Source organism: Zosterops lateralis (genome assembly GCF_965231275.1).
Source record: "Zosterops lateralis genome assembly, chromosome: 2".
NCBI classification, from domain to species: Eukaryota; Metazoa; Chordata; class Aves; order Passeriformes; family Zosteropidae; genus Zosterops; species Zosterops lateralis.
Window position 1 is genome coordinate 69,371,169 of NC_139763.1, and position 13,016 is coordinate 69,384,184.

The following is a 13,016-nucleotide window of genomic DNA, read 5'->3' on the forward strand; positions in this document are numbered from 1 at the left end:
GCAGAGCTGATGTTCTCCTGCCCACAGCCTCCCTCTGCCAGGGCAGGTACAATGAGGGGCAGAGGTCACCACTCCTCTCTCCATGGGATATGGAGATCATAATAGTGCTGCTAAGAGCACCCTTTGCTCCACTGCAGCCAGTCAGCAATGCAAGGGCTGATTCTCCTCATCTCTTCAAGTATTGAACTTCCTTGATAGGAGCCACAGCTGAGGTGTCCTGCACGCTCCTTGGCAGTTCCAGGGACAGCAGTCTTCTTTACCCAAAGGGGTTAAGAAGCTTGTATCTGTCCCCCACATGCTCCAAAGGGATAACTATCATGGTGTACAAAGTCCTTCCCTCTCCAAGAGTCAGTATGTTCTCTGCAGGGGTGCTGGTGGCCTCTGCTGGGCTCTGCAGAGCCTCTCAAAAAGGGGCTTTTTCATGGGAATGCTCATCCTGCTCACTCCAGTGGGAACATGAGACCAACTTAAATCACACAATGAACGGTTTTGCCACTACTCTCAGCTTTTACTGCCCTTTCACTTATCACAGGTGAACTATTTCCAAGCATAGCCTAGTTCTGCTCCCAGTGCCATCTGCAAGTGGCACACCACTGCCTTGGGCCAGGGCTCAGTGCCCTGCAGTGTCCCATCCCAACAGGGCTTTGGAAAGATTTCTGTGAATATTAAACCTGCTACTTTGCTAGAAGAAAGTAACCTCAGAGCAGATGAGAGTTGAAGGTGTCCAGGGCCAGTCTTTTCTCCATGCCAGCAGAACTGCTTTTCCAGTCCTGAGAGACATATTTAGAAACCTAATCTGGCAGAAATGTGACTTAGACCAAGCTGATACTGCACAGGATGATTTTTCAAGCTCTGGGAAACTGGGAATCTAGGAAATGCTGCAGGAAACCCTTGTGGTTGGTGCACACAAATTTCTTATTTCACTCAGATTTTACCTGCTTGCTCAGATCCCGTGCTAAGCAGGACTGCTTGCTTTGGCACAGGTAGGGGAGGGGTCCTGCTTCACGACTGGGCCTCCTGTTTAAAAGAATAATAAAACCCAGCATTCAATAGTAACAATACACCTGCTCAGAAATGTGGACGCTTTTGCATTGCTGTCAGGCTTCAAACCTTGAGGGAGCGGCTGGTGCCGCGGCCAGCAGCACCGGCGTGCCGAGTGATGGGGCCGAGCTTCCACTAGAGGGTTGTAGTGCTGCAAGGAAGCAGTCGCGGTTACTGTGGCAGATACATTGCATTCATTCCAGGCCTTTGTCAGCAGATCAAAAGCAACCTGCGATACCCCGGCTTCCAGCAGTCTCCGCAGGCTCTGATGTGCACAGCCGGCAAGCTCGAGAGAGGGCTGGTGCCTGAGCAGCCCGATCCCTGCCTCCCCTGACAGCCTCCAGCATTCATGTGACTCAGCACCTACGACATGGTCAGAGACTAGATAGATAGATAGATAGATAGATAGATAAATAGATAGATAGATAAATAGATAGATAGATAAGAGAGAGAGAGAGAGAGAAATGGTAAGTAAACACACTGTGCCTATGCATATGCACTGATGGACAGAATGTTTGTGCACCTGGGATTTTGATGCACAAGCAGCCACGAGGTGTGGCAGTGGCACACCATGGCGATGAGCCAGGGCACCACAGTGGTGAAGCAAAGCCCACAGCCTGGCAACACGGTGAGTGGGACAATGAGCAGCATCAGTACAGTGATAGAATCACAGTGTCATCCAGGTTGGAGAAGACTTATAAGGTCATTGAGTCCAGTTGTTATGCCAGGACTGTCAAGTCCAACACTAAACCATGTCCCTCAGTGCCACATCTACACAGCTTTTAAATGCCTCCAAGGATAATGACTCCACCACTTCCCTGGGAAGCCTTTCCCAATGCCTGACTACCCTCTCAGGGAAGAAATTTTACCTAATATCCAATCTAAACCTCCTCTGGTGCAAATTGAGGCTATTTCCTCTTGTCCTATTGCTTGGCTGCTTGGGAGATGAGACCTTTCAGGTAGTTGTAGAGAGCAATAAGATCTCCAGTGCCTCATCAGTGCTGAGTACAGTACTGGTCCTGCTGGCCACACTGTTGCTGATCAGTGGAACTGGGAAGCGTCAGCCCTTCATATACAGCTGTGGCTCCAGCTCAGGAGCTGCCATGCTGTGCAGTGCATCGAACACTTGTGCTGGCCCCTGGAGTCTTCAAGCCAACCTTAAGCAGGACCCATCAGAGGGGACGGCCACTTCTGCCACCAACCACGTCCCCAAGTCCAGTGCAGCTCAGTAAGTCCTCATAGGTTCTTGTGTATGCGACCCCAGCAGGCATTTTTACAGTGCTGTTTGTATTTTTGCATGTTTATCTGTAGAATCATAAAATCATAGACTGGTTTGAGATGGAAAAGACCTTTAAAAGTCATGGAGTCCAACCCCCTTGCAAAGAGCCTGTGTGTGCAGCTTTCTGAGTAGGTGGTGTGCTGAGTGCTGGCAACTGTACCAACAAGATCAGGGTGGTTTTGCTACTGAAAACAAAAACTGGAGCTGTATAAGACTGTGGGAAAAGCCCAAACATGACTGATGTTGCCTTCCTTTCACAGAAAGAGTGGAAAGGCAAATGCAACCACAAGGCCTGCCTGTAATAAGGAAAACACATGTGATATTCACCAAGAATTTACATAGTGATCAATTTATGTTTGTCTGATACTATCACTATTTCCATTTACAGATAGATAGAAAATGGATTTTGCCTACATTTTAATCTCTTTTGTTATCAGAAAGGTTTTGAGGAAGCAAGTAAGAGATATTCTTGCAAACTAAAACATTACAGCAAAAGATGGGCTTTGGTTCCTCAGAAAGATGACACCTGATCATATCTAAGCACGACTATGTAAAAATCAACCATCCAGTTGACAGAGAATCACAGAGTATCTTGAGTTGGAAGGGACCCACAAGGACCATCAAGTCTAATGGAGAGCCCATAGAGTGCTATGACAGGGTATCTGACCCAAAATTGACACTTGAATCTTCTTCCCTTTACAGCTGGCTGGTGGAGAGCTGAATCTATGCTAACAGGGGAAAGTAGGAGTTCAAGTGAGCTGTTTCTTGATAGAGAGGACAAAAAAAGCCTCAGGGGAGGCTCAACCATCTGAGGAGACCTGCAAGATGGACATATAGAGTGGGACAGCCATCTCCCACAAGTGATGGTTTCCATCAACAAGTCCCAGACCTCAGGGAGTCTGTAGAGCAGGGACTGGTGCTGGTGAAGCTTCTCCTGCTCTGAACTGGCTAAAGGTGGTGACAGCATGACCCTTTGCTGAACCCAGCAATGCAGAGGAACTCTGTAGCTCCAGACCACTGGGGTTACCTCTCTCCTCCTGGGGTGCTGCCATCCTTTGATAGGTTGGAGTGTTATATGGGAGGGAAGGAACATGAGTGCCCTGCCTGGGAATAAGGTGTCTCAGCAGCTATAGGTTGGAAGACTAGATTAATTTTTTAAAATTGCCTATTCTAACCAGTGAGAACATCTATAATCATCATGCAATAAATGTGTCTATTACTAGTCTTTCACATCTAAGATTCCTGTAGAGCACACACACAAAAAAGGAAACAGATGCATGTGAAGTTGCCAGCTGCAGAGGAGAGCAGCCATGCACAAGCACCTTTGCCCCATGAGACAGCACCAAAACCTCCAGCCTTAGTGCAGTACAAAGGCAGATGGCTTTCTGCACCTGCTTTTGTGAACAGCTCTGCAAACTCTCTTCTCACATGGCGAGGAGTCTCATTCCCTCCCGAAGGAGCCATAAAATACAGCTTTATCCATCCTGCACGCAGCAATCAGACAGGCTTAAGAGCTTAAGCACTCGTAGGGCAGCAATACTTGAAAAGATTGCACCGACCTGTTTGCCTGCCTCGGTCTGCACCACTAATCAGAGCTCTCCTCAGCGTGGACTTGCGGGGCACACTGTCAGAGCTGGGAGCAGAGCACCGAACGTGCTCAGGGAGGGGGAGATGCTCAGCTCGGTCCTGCCGTGCCCAGGGCGATCAGCAGCGGGCACAAAGCGCTCCTGCCTCTGCTCCGCTCTCCGGCCCCCAGCTGAGCCAGGGAGCTCCGGGATCAGGCACCGGGCAAAGAAGGTGGCAGCAGACACATTTCATCGCTTTTAGACTGTTTTATTAAACAAAGCCAATCAAAACAAACCCAGCCCCACCGGCGACACACCAGCTCCTCATTTACACACCACTCCTTTTCCCAGCTCTGGGAGAACAAAGAGGCTGAAGTGTAAATGAGATCAGCGTGGCGAGTGTTATGCATATGCATATTCATCGAGTGAGACCAGAGAGGGGCCAATTTGCCACCCTCCTGCAACAGCATGAGCTTGGTCATCAACAAGTCGGAGGGAAAGGGTATGTGAAGAGGCCGGTCCCTGCCTTTGTGCGGGCAGGGGTGTGTGGAATGCTGGTGAAAGGCTGTTCTTGCCTCTGAGGGTGACTGGGGGAGCCGCCAGTCAGGAACGACACTGGGAGGATCCTGGGGTTTGGGACAAAAGCTGAGTACAACACAGTTATGAAGCAAGCATGCAATGCCCCTTCCAGTCATGCAATCAGCTTGCAAGATGCACTTTAGGGAAAAAAAAATTCTAAAGAATGAACTGAAAGTTGTTCCCATTCCTTGGGTGTGCCAAGTGCTCATGATAAATCTTTTTCCTGAAGAAAAAAGCAAGGCTAAATCAAACTACAGAGCTTGTCAAGCATGAGATTTACAGAAATTTCACTGGGTTATGGGTTCACTTCTGAAACAGTTGAATTATAGCAGCTTCTGGGCATCGATATATGAAGCGTGCTGACCCCCTCGGTGCTGTGGGGAGTTAGGGTATGAGCAGCAGTGGAGAGATCGCGCTGGTTATCGTCTTAATGTGTATTTCAAAGTCACTCCCGAAAAAGAAGACGAGATAGTAGTTGAGAATTCCAGCCACAGACATGAGGAACAGGAACAAAATTATGCGCTTTCCAAACAAGTAACCAGGAGTGCTGAGGAGACAGAAATGGGAGAGAGCAATTTGTTAATGTGTATCATCTCACACGAGAGGCCTCAGAATCTGGACTCAGCTCTTGAGACCAACTGAAAGATCTCAAAGGCTGAGAGAGAGGGGGCAAATTTCTTTTCTGTCTTGCTGGGCAGTTGAGAGAACTGAAATGTAATTTTCAAGATCCATTTGGGTCTGGATTTGGCTTTCTGTTCTCAGTGCAGGCTGCTGCTTACAAAAGCACCTGTTCAGAGGGACTTGAATGTGTTCTCACCCATTACAGGCTGTGGGACAACTCTGTTGCACATGCATGTAATTTGCTTTATTAATATAAATAAAATATAAGCATTAATATAAAAGGACAATCTTGTGCAAATAGGTGCACAAACATGCAAACCTGTGTTTGCAGAGAGTTCTGTGAGCAGGAGCTGCAGGTCCCCTGACCCCAGTACTGCTGCACATCCTACATCTCCCACAGCTATCCCCATTCATCCAAAAGAGAGGGGCTTTCCTGCACTACCCAATGCAGCAGCTCTTGCAGGCAGCATAAGCCAGCAATTGAACACATGGAAGTGGCAGCATCCAGCTGTGCTCCTACGACATTCTGGATTTTGTAAAGAGGCTCTGCAAGTCCTTACCTCTGAGTCCTCTCCCCGAGGTAGCCCACAAAGTACTTCTGCCTCACAAACAAGTACATCAGGCCAGCAAAGGCAGCAGGAGCTGGGAAAAGAATAAAACAAGGCAATAAAAACACTAACCCAGGTCTCCCTGTATGCACTGTCCCCATCTGCTGCCTGGGCTGGAATAGAAACAGAAATCTGCAGTCTTAGGTTATGGGACAAGCACTGCAACTGGGATGGAGACTTCTGCATGGGAAAGAGCACTTGCCTTGCCCTCACTCCAGCTTTTCTGAAGACTTTGTGGGTGTAATCCTGCCCACAACTGTGCCCACTGCAGAGCACACACTCACCACCGTCCTGCCAGTACCTAAAGGGAGCCTACAAGAAAGTTGGAGAGGGACTTTTTACAAGGACATGAACTCATAAGACAAGGGAAGAAGGGCTTTAACCTGAAAGAGAGCAGGTTTACATTATATTTAAGGAAGAAGTTATTCACTGTGAGAGTGATGAGACACTGGCACAGGTTTCAGAAAGTTGGGGATGCCCCATCCCTGGAAGTGTTCAATGTCAGGCTGGATGGGGCTTCAAGAAACCTGGTCGAAGGTGTCCCTGTGCCTGGCAAGGGAGCTGGAATGAGATGATCTTTGAGATCTTTTCCAACCCAAACAATTCTATGAGTTGGTGAAATCCAGTGTGGGTTGTACCAGGCTCAGGAAAGAAAGTGCCAGCTCAGGCATTGTCCTCATCAGAAACAGAAGGCTATTGGTAGGTGTACTTCACTAGGAGCAGGTGGAGGTTACACTATAGTCCAATACTAACTTCTAAGCATATAAAAAGGGGCTTTCCCCCATAATTTTATCTTTTCCCACAACTGCAGACAAAACCACTTCTCCTCCTGGTCGGGAAACTTCTTTTTTCCCCAGAAAGAATAGACATGTACCCCAGGTAAGCACTCACCTTAATGTTAGATAAACTCACATTGCTTTGAAGGGCATCACAATTAGAAATGCAGGTCAGTAGTCCTGAGTTACCCTCAGCATGTGGGAGAGTTGGCTGTTCTGGCAATTTAATAAATTAAGCCCATTTCATGTCCCAGGACTGAATAATGTAGAAATAATCTAGCAACCAAGTACTAAACCCATTACCCAAAACAAAGGCAACTCATCCATAATGCCAGACAGGAAATATCCCTGGCCTGGGCTACCTTGAATCAAGTCTGGGAACACATCTGTTGACAAAAGCCAAGCCATGCCATGAGCGTGCTGCTATGCAAGCAGCATGCTTAACTCCAGGACAGGAGGCTAAGACAGGTTCCCCTGCTGCAGGAATTCCTGAAAGTGTAACTTCTGCATTCACCATCCTTTGCTGAATGTGGTCCCAGGTTGAAGGGGAAAAAACAAACAAACAAAAGACTGTTACCTTGGCTGCAGAGAAGGCCAGCACACCACAGCACAGCGAGAAACGTAGGGTATGCATGTCCACAGTTCTGGCTAGAATGGAATTTACAGGAGAGAAATCAGAATGCAGGCAAACAGAAAAAAAAAAAGTCAGTATGTTTCACCAGCAGAGAATGGCGGCAGGTGAATTTGGGCTGCACTAGTGCCCTTGAGAATAAACTTTTACCAGCAGAGCAGTGGGAGGCCCCTGACCTCCCAAGGGCTGGGCTCCTCACCCGCATCTGCTTCCCTGTTTTCTCACTCAGATAATGGATGCCTTTGTGCTGCCTAATGAGGAAAAGAAACCATCCTCTGCCTGTATAGCACCTGTGAAAGCCACTTTTTTCCTTAATCTGTTTGATCATGTGATGTTGTGAGGTTTATTACCTTAAAGTCCTTTTAATTGAGTCATATTAATAAAGCTATTGGATGAAATCAACAAATGTAGAATTGCATCACAAATAAGAGTGTCTCACAGAGTTAACACGTGTCTTTGCAGGGGAACAGGAATGGTTTCCAGCTGCCTCCTTTAGGTGTGAATGCTTTCTGAGGGGGAGAAGTGAAGAAGGTGAAAGTGATTTTATGTGGCAAAGAAGTGGAGAAGTGGAGAGCTGTGTGCCAAGGGAGGTGCCAGAGAGCAAGGGATTTGTACAAGCTCTGCCACCTACCTGCTCCTCAGCAGGCTGACGTCTCTGCTGGCTCTTTCCTTTTGAGTCCTTGGGACTCTGGCTGTGCCTGTGCCACACTTCCAGCAGGGAAGAGTGAACTGGTTCCCAAATGAAGGGACACAGTACTTGTGATGGCTGTAAGACCTATATAGATGCAGTACATGGTGGCAAGAAGGGTGCTGGATTCAGCCAGCAAATATATCCAAAACCCTAATGTCTGAACACAGCTAGGGATTATGTACAAAGCCTTCATCTGAGGGAATTTGGAATCCACCCCTGCCCCCCCAAAAGGTTTGGATTTAATTTTTATGCAGAGCATATGAATCCCACTTTGCCCTCCCCAACTCCTCAGTTCTTGTCTACTCACTTGGCAGTGTAGACACGGTCGAAGGAGGAGGATCCCTGCCGCTGCAACCCCTTCCCATTGCAGTGTCTGCTTTCATGCTCCACTTTGTTAGCAAAAAAAGCTGTTTAAAAAACACAGAGTATTCAGTCTGAGATGTCATCTGAAGATATTGCAGAAGCTGGGCTTTGTGGGCTCAGCTGTTCCCATGAGCATCCATGCTGGAAAGATGGCAGGAGAAGACACAGGTGTGTGAGGGTGAAGGATGTGGCCAGTGTGCTCTCTCTCTCACCCAGATTTAACCAAACCCTCCATGCCTCCTCACAAGTCTGTGTGTGACTGTAGCAGGCTCTCACCTCCAATCCCTGCTTCATCCCAACATTGCACTTTGGGCAGTCTCTGCATCTCTGCTGCAGAAGCACTGCCCTGACCTGGTCCTTTGAGCTCCCAGTGGGAAAAGAGCTTCCAAGTCAGAGCTGCCAACCCCAAATCTTGCTCTCCAACAGAGCAGGGAGACAAGGGAGTCTATTCTCTTTCAGTGAAACCCACTTGCCAAACCAAGGACATCTGCAGGGCTGGTTCTTTTCCCAGAAAGGCCTAAAGAAAGCCTGGTCTTAATGGCTGATCTGTGTGTATCCTCCTTCTAAGCCACAGAGTCGTGTCAGAGTGTTAGCTGCTGCAAAAATGCAGCACCTCAAGATAATGTATCATGTTCTTGACAAACACGTTTTATCTGATGACACTAAACCAGAGACCATCAATCATACGTCTAAATACACCAGAGAGAGCTCTGGCAGGCTACAAGCTGCAAGCCTTCTGTTGTCGTGCATCCCATCTCAAGTGCATCCAAATCACTCTATGGCTTGGAATATTAACCTAATATATACACATAAAAGATATCCCATCAGGAAATACATTATTATAACAATAAATTTTAACTGGATAGGCTGCAGGTTTTCATCCCTGCAATCTGAAGAGTTGCCTCCTTTGTACTTCCATTGTCTTTAATAAAAACTACTGAGTTTATCTGTTCCCAGTATTGTGGGATCCCCTGTGTACATACAGCCCTTCTGCAGAAAAACCCACAGTGCTTTAAGCCAGCACCCCTACTCTGAGCCAGGCTGCAGACCCTCCCACTGCCACCAGCACAGTGCACTGGCCAGCTCGTGGGGAGCCCAGACCAGACACCATCTGCTGTCACAGAGTTCTCAACACCTCCACCTGCACACCAGTACAGCCCTTGGCAACAGGTTACCCTGCCCACAGCGACTAAGAGGATCTAATTGAAAAGGACAGAGTTGAACAGCACGTTTTTGTCCATGCTGAGCTGCAGCAATGGGAAACCACTTCCTGCAGGTCTGGGACCACATGGATTCACTGGTAGCATACCTCCTCCCATTCTTTTATCATGCATGGGAAATCTCTAGAAAATACCACAGCTTCTGAGAAAGCCAAGTAAGCTATTTATCTCCCTCTCCACTGCTGCAGGTGCTGCCACTTCCCAAATAGCAGCTTGCTGCTGCAGAGAGGCTCCACAATGCTGGGAGGCAGGAGAGTGCTTTCACAGACCATCATGAGAGGAGTGAGCAGAGCAAGGCTGGAGTGGAGGGGTTTAATTCACCTCAGCTGTTCCAGGAGATAATACCCTGAGGCTCCAAGGCTGCACAGACTGCCCAGAGCCTGAACAATGGCAGTCTCACTCTGATCAAGGTAATGTGCAGGAGTTCAGTGTAAGCCTGGTTGTTTCACAAGTCCATGACAACAGAAACTGGGAACTGATGATCTCACATAGCCAATGCTTGCATAAGTGGCCCTTATTTCTCTCCACTTTGCTTCCTCTGTCCTGATCTGCTCAGCAATGACCACTGATTTGCCCTGAAAGCTGCTGGATTGCAACATTTCTCTGGTAAAAGAACAAAACTTCAGGCTGCATGCGTCACTCAGCGGTATGCGGCCACATGAGTCATTCCGTAGGACGTGGAGATTCCGTCACGAACAAGGTGACAGTAAATGGACACCAGACTGGGGCAGCACCGTAGCCCACCTCCATCTTCAGGCATAACAGCATTCAAGCTGTTTTCTAGTCCTGCACCCTATGCAGAGAAGCATTTAATCACAAATTTACGTGGTACTGACTTCATGTGCTTAGAGATAGTCAAGCAAAGGCTCAAGTGCTTTGCTGAATGAGAGCCACAGCAAGAGTTCAGTACACCTGATACCCCTTGACAAACATTTCTACTGCCTTCATAATTGCATTCTCTGCAAGACTGCATATCAGGCCTGGTCTTTCTAGACAGAAAATTTGGGAAGAGGAAATCAGATGGTGCAAAGCTTGAAATCATGGTTTAGTGCTGTCTGCCTCACGTGCTTAGCAGACTCTGCTAAGCATCCTACTTCCCCTTTGTAGCTGTTGGGTCAATAATCTCACAGACATGTAAAAGCACATGGATGGAAGTCTGACACGTGTGAGTGAGAGAAAAAAAAACCTGTATATGAAGTCGTATGATTACATAGCAAGAAATGTATATTTAAAACATTTTCTTAATTATGGTATGTGCTCTGGTCTTACTTAATGTGCCATATTCTGGTGATGTCACACACTGTGCACGTACCAGAGAATAGCATTGGGTTAAATGATGTGGCATTTAGTGCCGATGTTGAAACTAAACCAGTCTGCATCTCTTTTTTTTTTTTTGCTCCTTGGCAGCTAGGCTCCCACCACTTCCCCCTCTCTGCAGCAGCCCAAGAATAGCCCATTTCCGAGGACTTTGTGTTCAGTGGGAATCTCCATTTGTAATAAGAAGCCTTCATTAAAGATTTCTGGAATTTTCACCAGCCCCCATCCCCCTGCTGAATCTCTTTGAACCTGGGCAAACTTAGTTTAGCTGAGGCAAAACTCAATCCTTTCATTGTATTCTGGGCAGAACTTCCTGCTAAAACAAGTATTTGTAAGAGAGAATGAAGAAGTTAAAATCAAATTTGCACAGGAAAGATACTTGTTTTATTTAAAATATCTTGAAGACTACATAAGGGACTATACAAGGTCTGAATAAGAGCTGGAGAAGGAAACTTCACCATTGCAGGGAATGTACAGTGTTTTTGGGAGCACAGTGTTTTTGAGATAAGTTATACTGCAGGACTTGGAGATGCAGGAAAGCAGGAGAGTTGCCTGCCCACAAATAGCCCACACAGACTCCTCCAATTCTGTCCTCTTCCCCCAGCTCTATGCAAAGGTCTGACCCATTGCAGCCCCCCAGAGACTCCATCCCTGCCCATGGCAGGAGGGCTCCAGCTTGAGAGCAGCCCTGGCTGACCATAGTAGGGACCTGGGTCAGGAAAGGAGGTCTTAGTCATCAAATCAAAATGCATATTGCCACAGGGTATCCCAGCATATTAGTCCTTACATTAGCTGAAATGTTTACAAATTCACTCTAGAATGTCAAAGAGTAAGACCATGTGACTGTCAGGATACTGCTACAATGTCACACAAAATACTGTCCTTAGAAGGCTGTTTCTAAAGCCAAAGCCATGCCTAAGCATGCATGCACTTATAACCAAAGATTATCTATCCAAAGATCAGCTCAGCATATGTCATCTTGAACTTTCCTCAGCTCCCTGCTACCCCTTAAATAAATGTTTATTTTTGCCTTACCATTCTGGACAACACTGATCAGGGTGACGATGACAAGCAGGACAATGCTTCCCAGGGTCTCCTGGTCCATTTTGCGAGTGGGCTGTCTGGGTGGACCGTGCAGCCTCGGTGGCAGCTCAGTGCACAGAGCACAGAACGAGGAAGTGAAGGTCTTATCTTGAATCATGAAACACTTCCTATGGCATCACAGGAGAGTGGCAGCACCCTCTGCTCTTGAGCCTGTGAGACCAATAACCGCAGGCTCGCTCACTCATCATGTACAAATGAAGCCCAGGGGAAAAATAGATTACATATCTGTGATCTAAGAGGATATATAATGGGGAAAGATACCTATTGCCCTTCCTACACACAAGCAAAACCTGGATATCTAAAGCATGTCCGAGCATTTGGCCAGCTGTGCGGAACAGCAGAAGGCTGGAAGAAACCAGTCAGGCTCCCATGGCATTGTCATCAAGTGCCTGACCACTCCACAAGCAGCTGGGAGAAGAAATAACATTGACAAGTCTCAGTAACAGTGTTGCTCTCATGCAGATGCTCTTCCTGGTCACCTCTCCATCAGCCTCACCAGTGAGGAGACCACAGACCTGCACGTCACAAGCCAGAGCTCCTGAACCCCCTGCCATATCGGAATGGGCAGTGCACCAGTGCTGTGAACATTGCTGGAGAGCACAGAAATACGTCTTTTGTTACCAGGCATGGATCCTGCATCCTTCCCCCTACGAATAACTCCTTGGAAGACAGTGACAGCTACAAGCATTCAGCATTTTACAGGCTCAGACTTCACAATTGTGCCCCAGTTTTAGTGCTTGAAGTCCAGTATAGCTGAGCACAATTGCTGCAGCATGTTCACCATTTCGATCCAACCCCTTGATGAAGCTGGCATAGAAGCTCTGCCTGCAATGTTGGACAGAGTGGTGGGTTAACTTTGGCTGAACATCATGTGCCCACCCAAGTCACTCTATCTCTCCCCTCCTCTGCTGGACAGGAAAGAGAAAATACAACAAAAGGCTAAGGGGTTGAGATAAGGGCAGGGAAAGATCACTCAGCAGTTACTGTCACAGGCAAATCAGACCTGTCTCTGGGTGGGACACAGACAGGTAGGAGTTCCCAGCAAGAGCCAACCTGAAAACCCCATATTTTTCAATGGGGATACATTTGCTTACAATGGTGCTTTTACTCAGTCTCTCTATCATGCAAATTTTTATAATCCATAGTCTTACATATGGAAAACTCTCATATACTTTGGTTATAAACAAATACACAGAAATGAACTGCCTGAGAGGTATGTGA

The 13,016-nt window shown here is 47.3% G+C and overlaps 1 protein-coding gene across 1 annotated transcript; it reads right to left on the bottom strand.

Moving 5' to 3' along the window:
• Positions 1 to 4,171: 4,171 nt before the first annotated feature.
• Positions 4,172 to 11,867, bottom strand: ALOX5AP (arachidonate 5-lipoxygenase activating protein). The gene is made up of 5 exons (XM_083882525.1): positions 11,727 to 11,867; positions 8,099 to 8,198; positions 7,047 to 7,117; positions 5,646 to 5,727; positions 4,172 to 5,011 (listed from the first exon to the last, which is right to left on the bottom strand). The coding sequence occupies exons 1-5, from the start codon at positions 11,794 to 11,796 to the stop codon at positions 4,849 to 4,851; spliced, it is 486 nt and encodes a 161-aa protein (XP_083738651.1). The 5' UTR covers positions 11,797 to 11,867; the 3' UTR covers positions 4,172 to 4,848.
• Between the last annotated feature and the right edge of the window lie 1,149 nt (positions 11,868 to 13,016).

Bases quoted from the DNA above. Each gene is read 5' to 3' on its own strand.
- ALOX5AP (XM_083882525.1), bottom strand. From the start codon at position 11,796: ATGGACCAGGAGACCCTGGGAAGCATTGTCCTGCTTGTCATCGTCACC. The intron at 7,118-8,098 runs GTGAGTAGACAA...ATTCCATTCTAG, and splicing joins GACCGTGTCTACACTGCCAA to CCAGAACTGTGGACATGCAT. The intron at 5,012-5,645 runs GTAAGGACTTGC...CTGTCTCCTCAG, and splicing joins CTCGGGGAGAGGACTCAGAG to CACTCCTGGTTACTTGTTTG.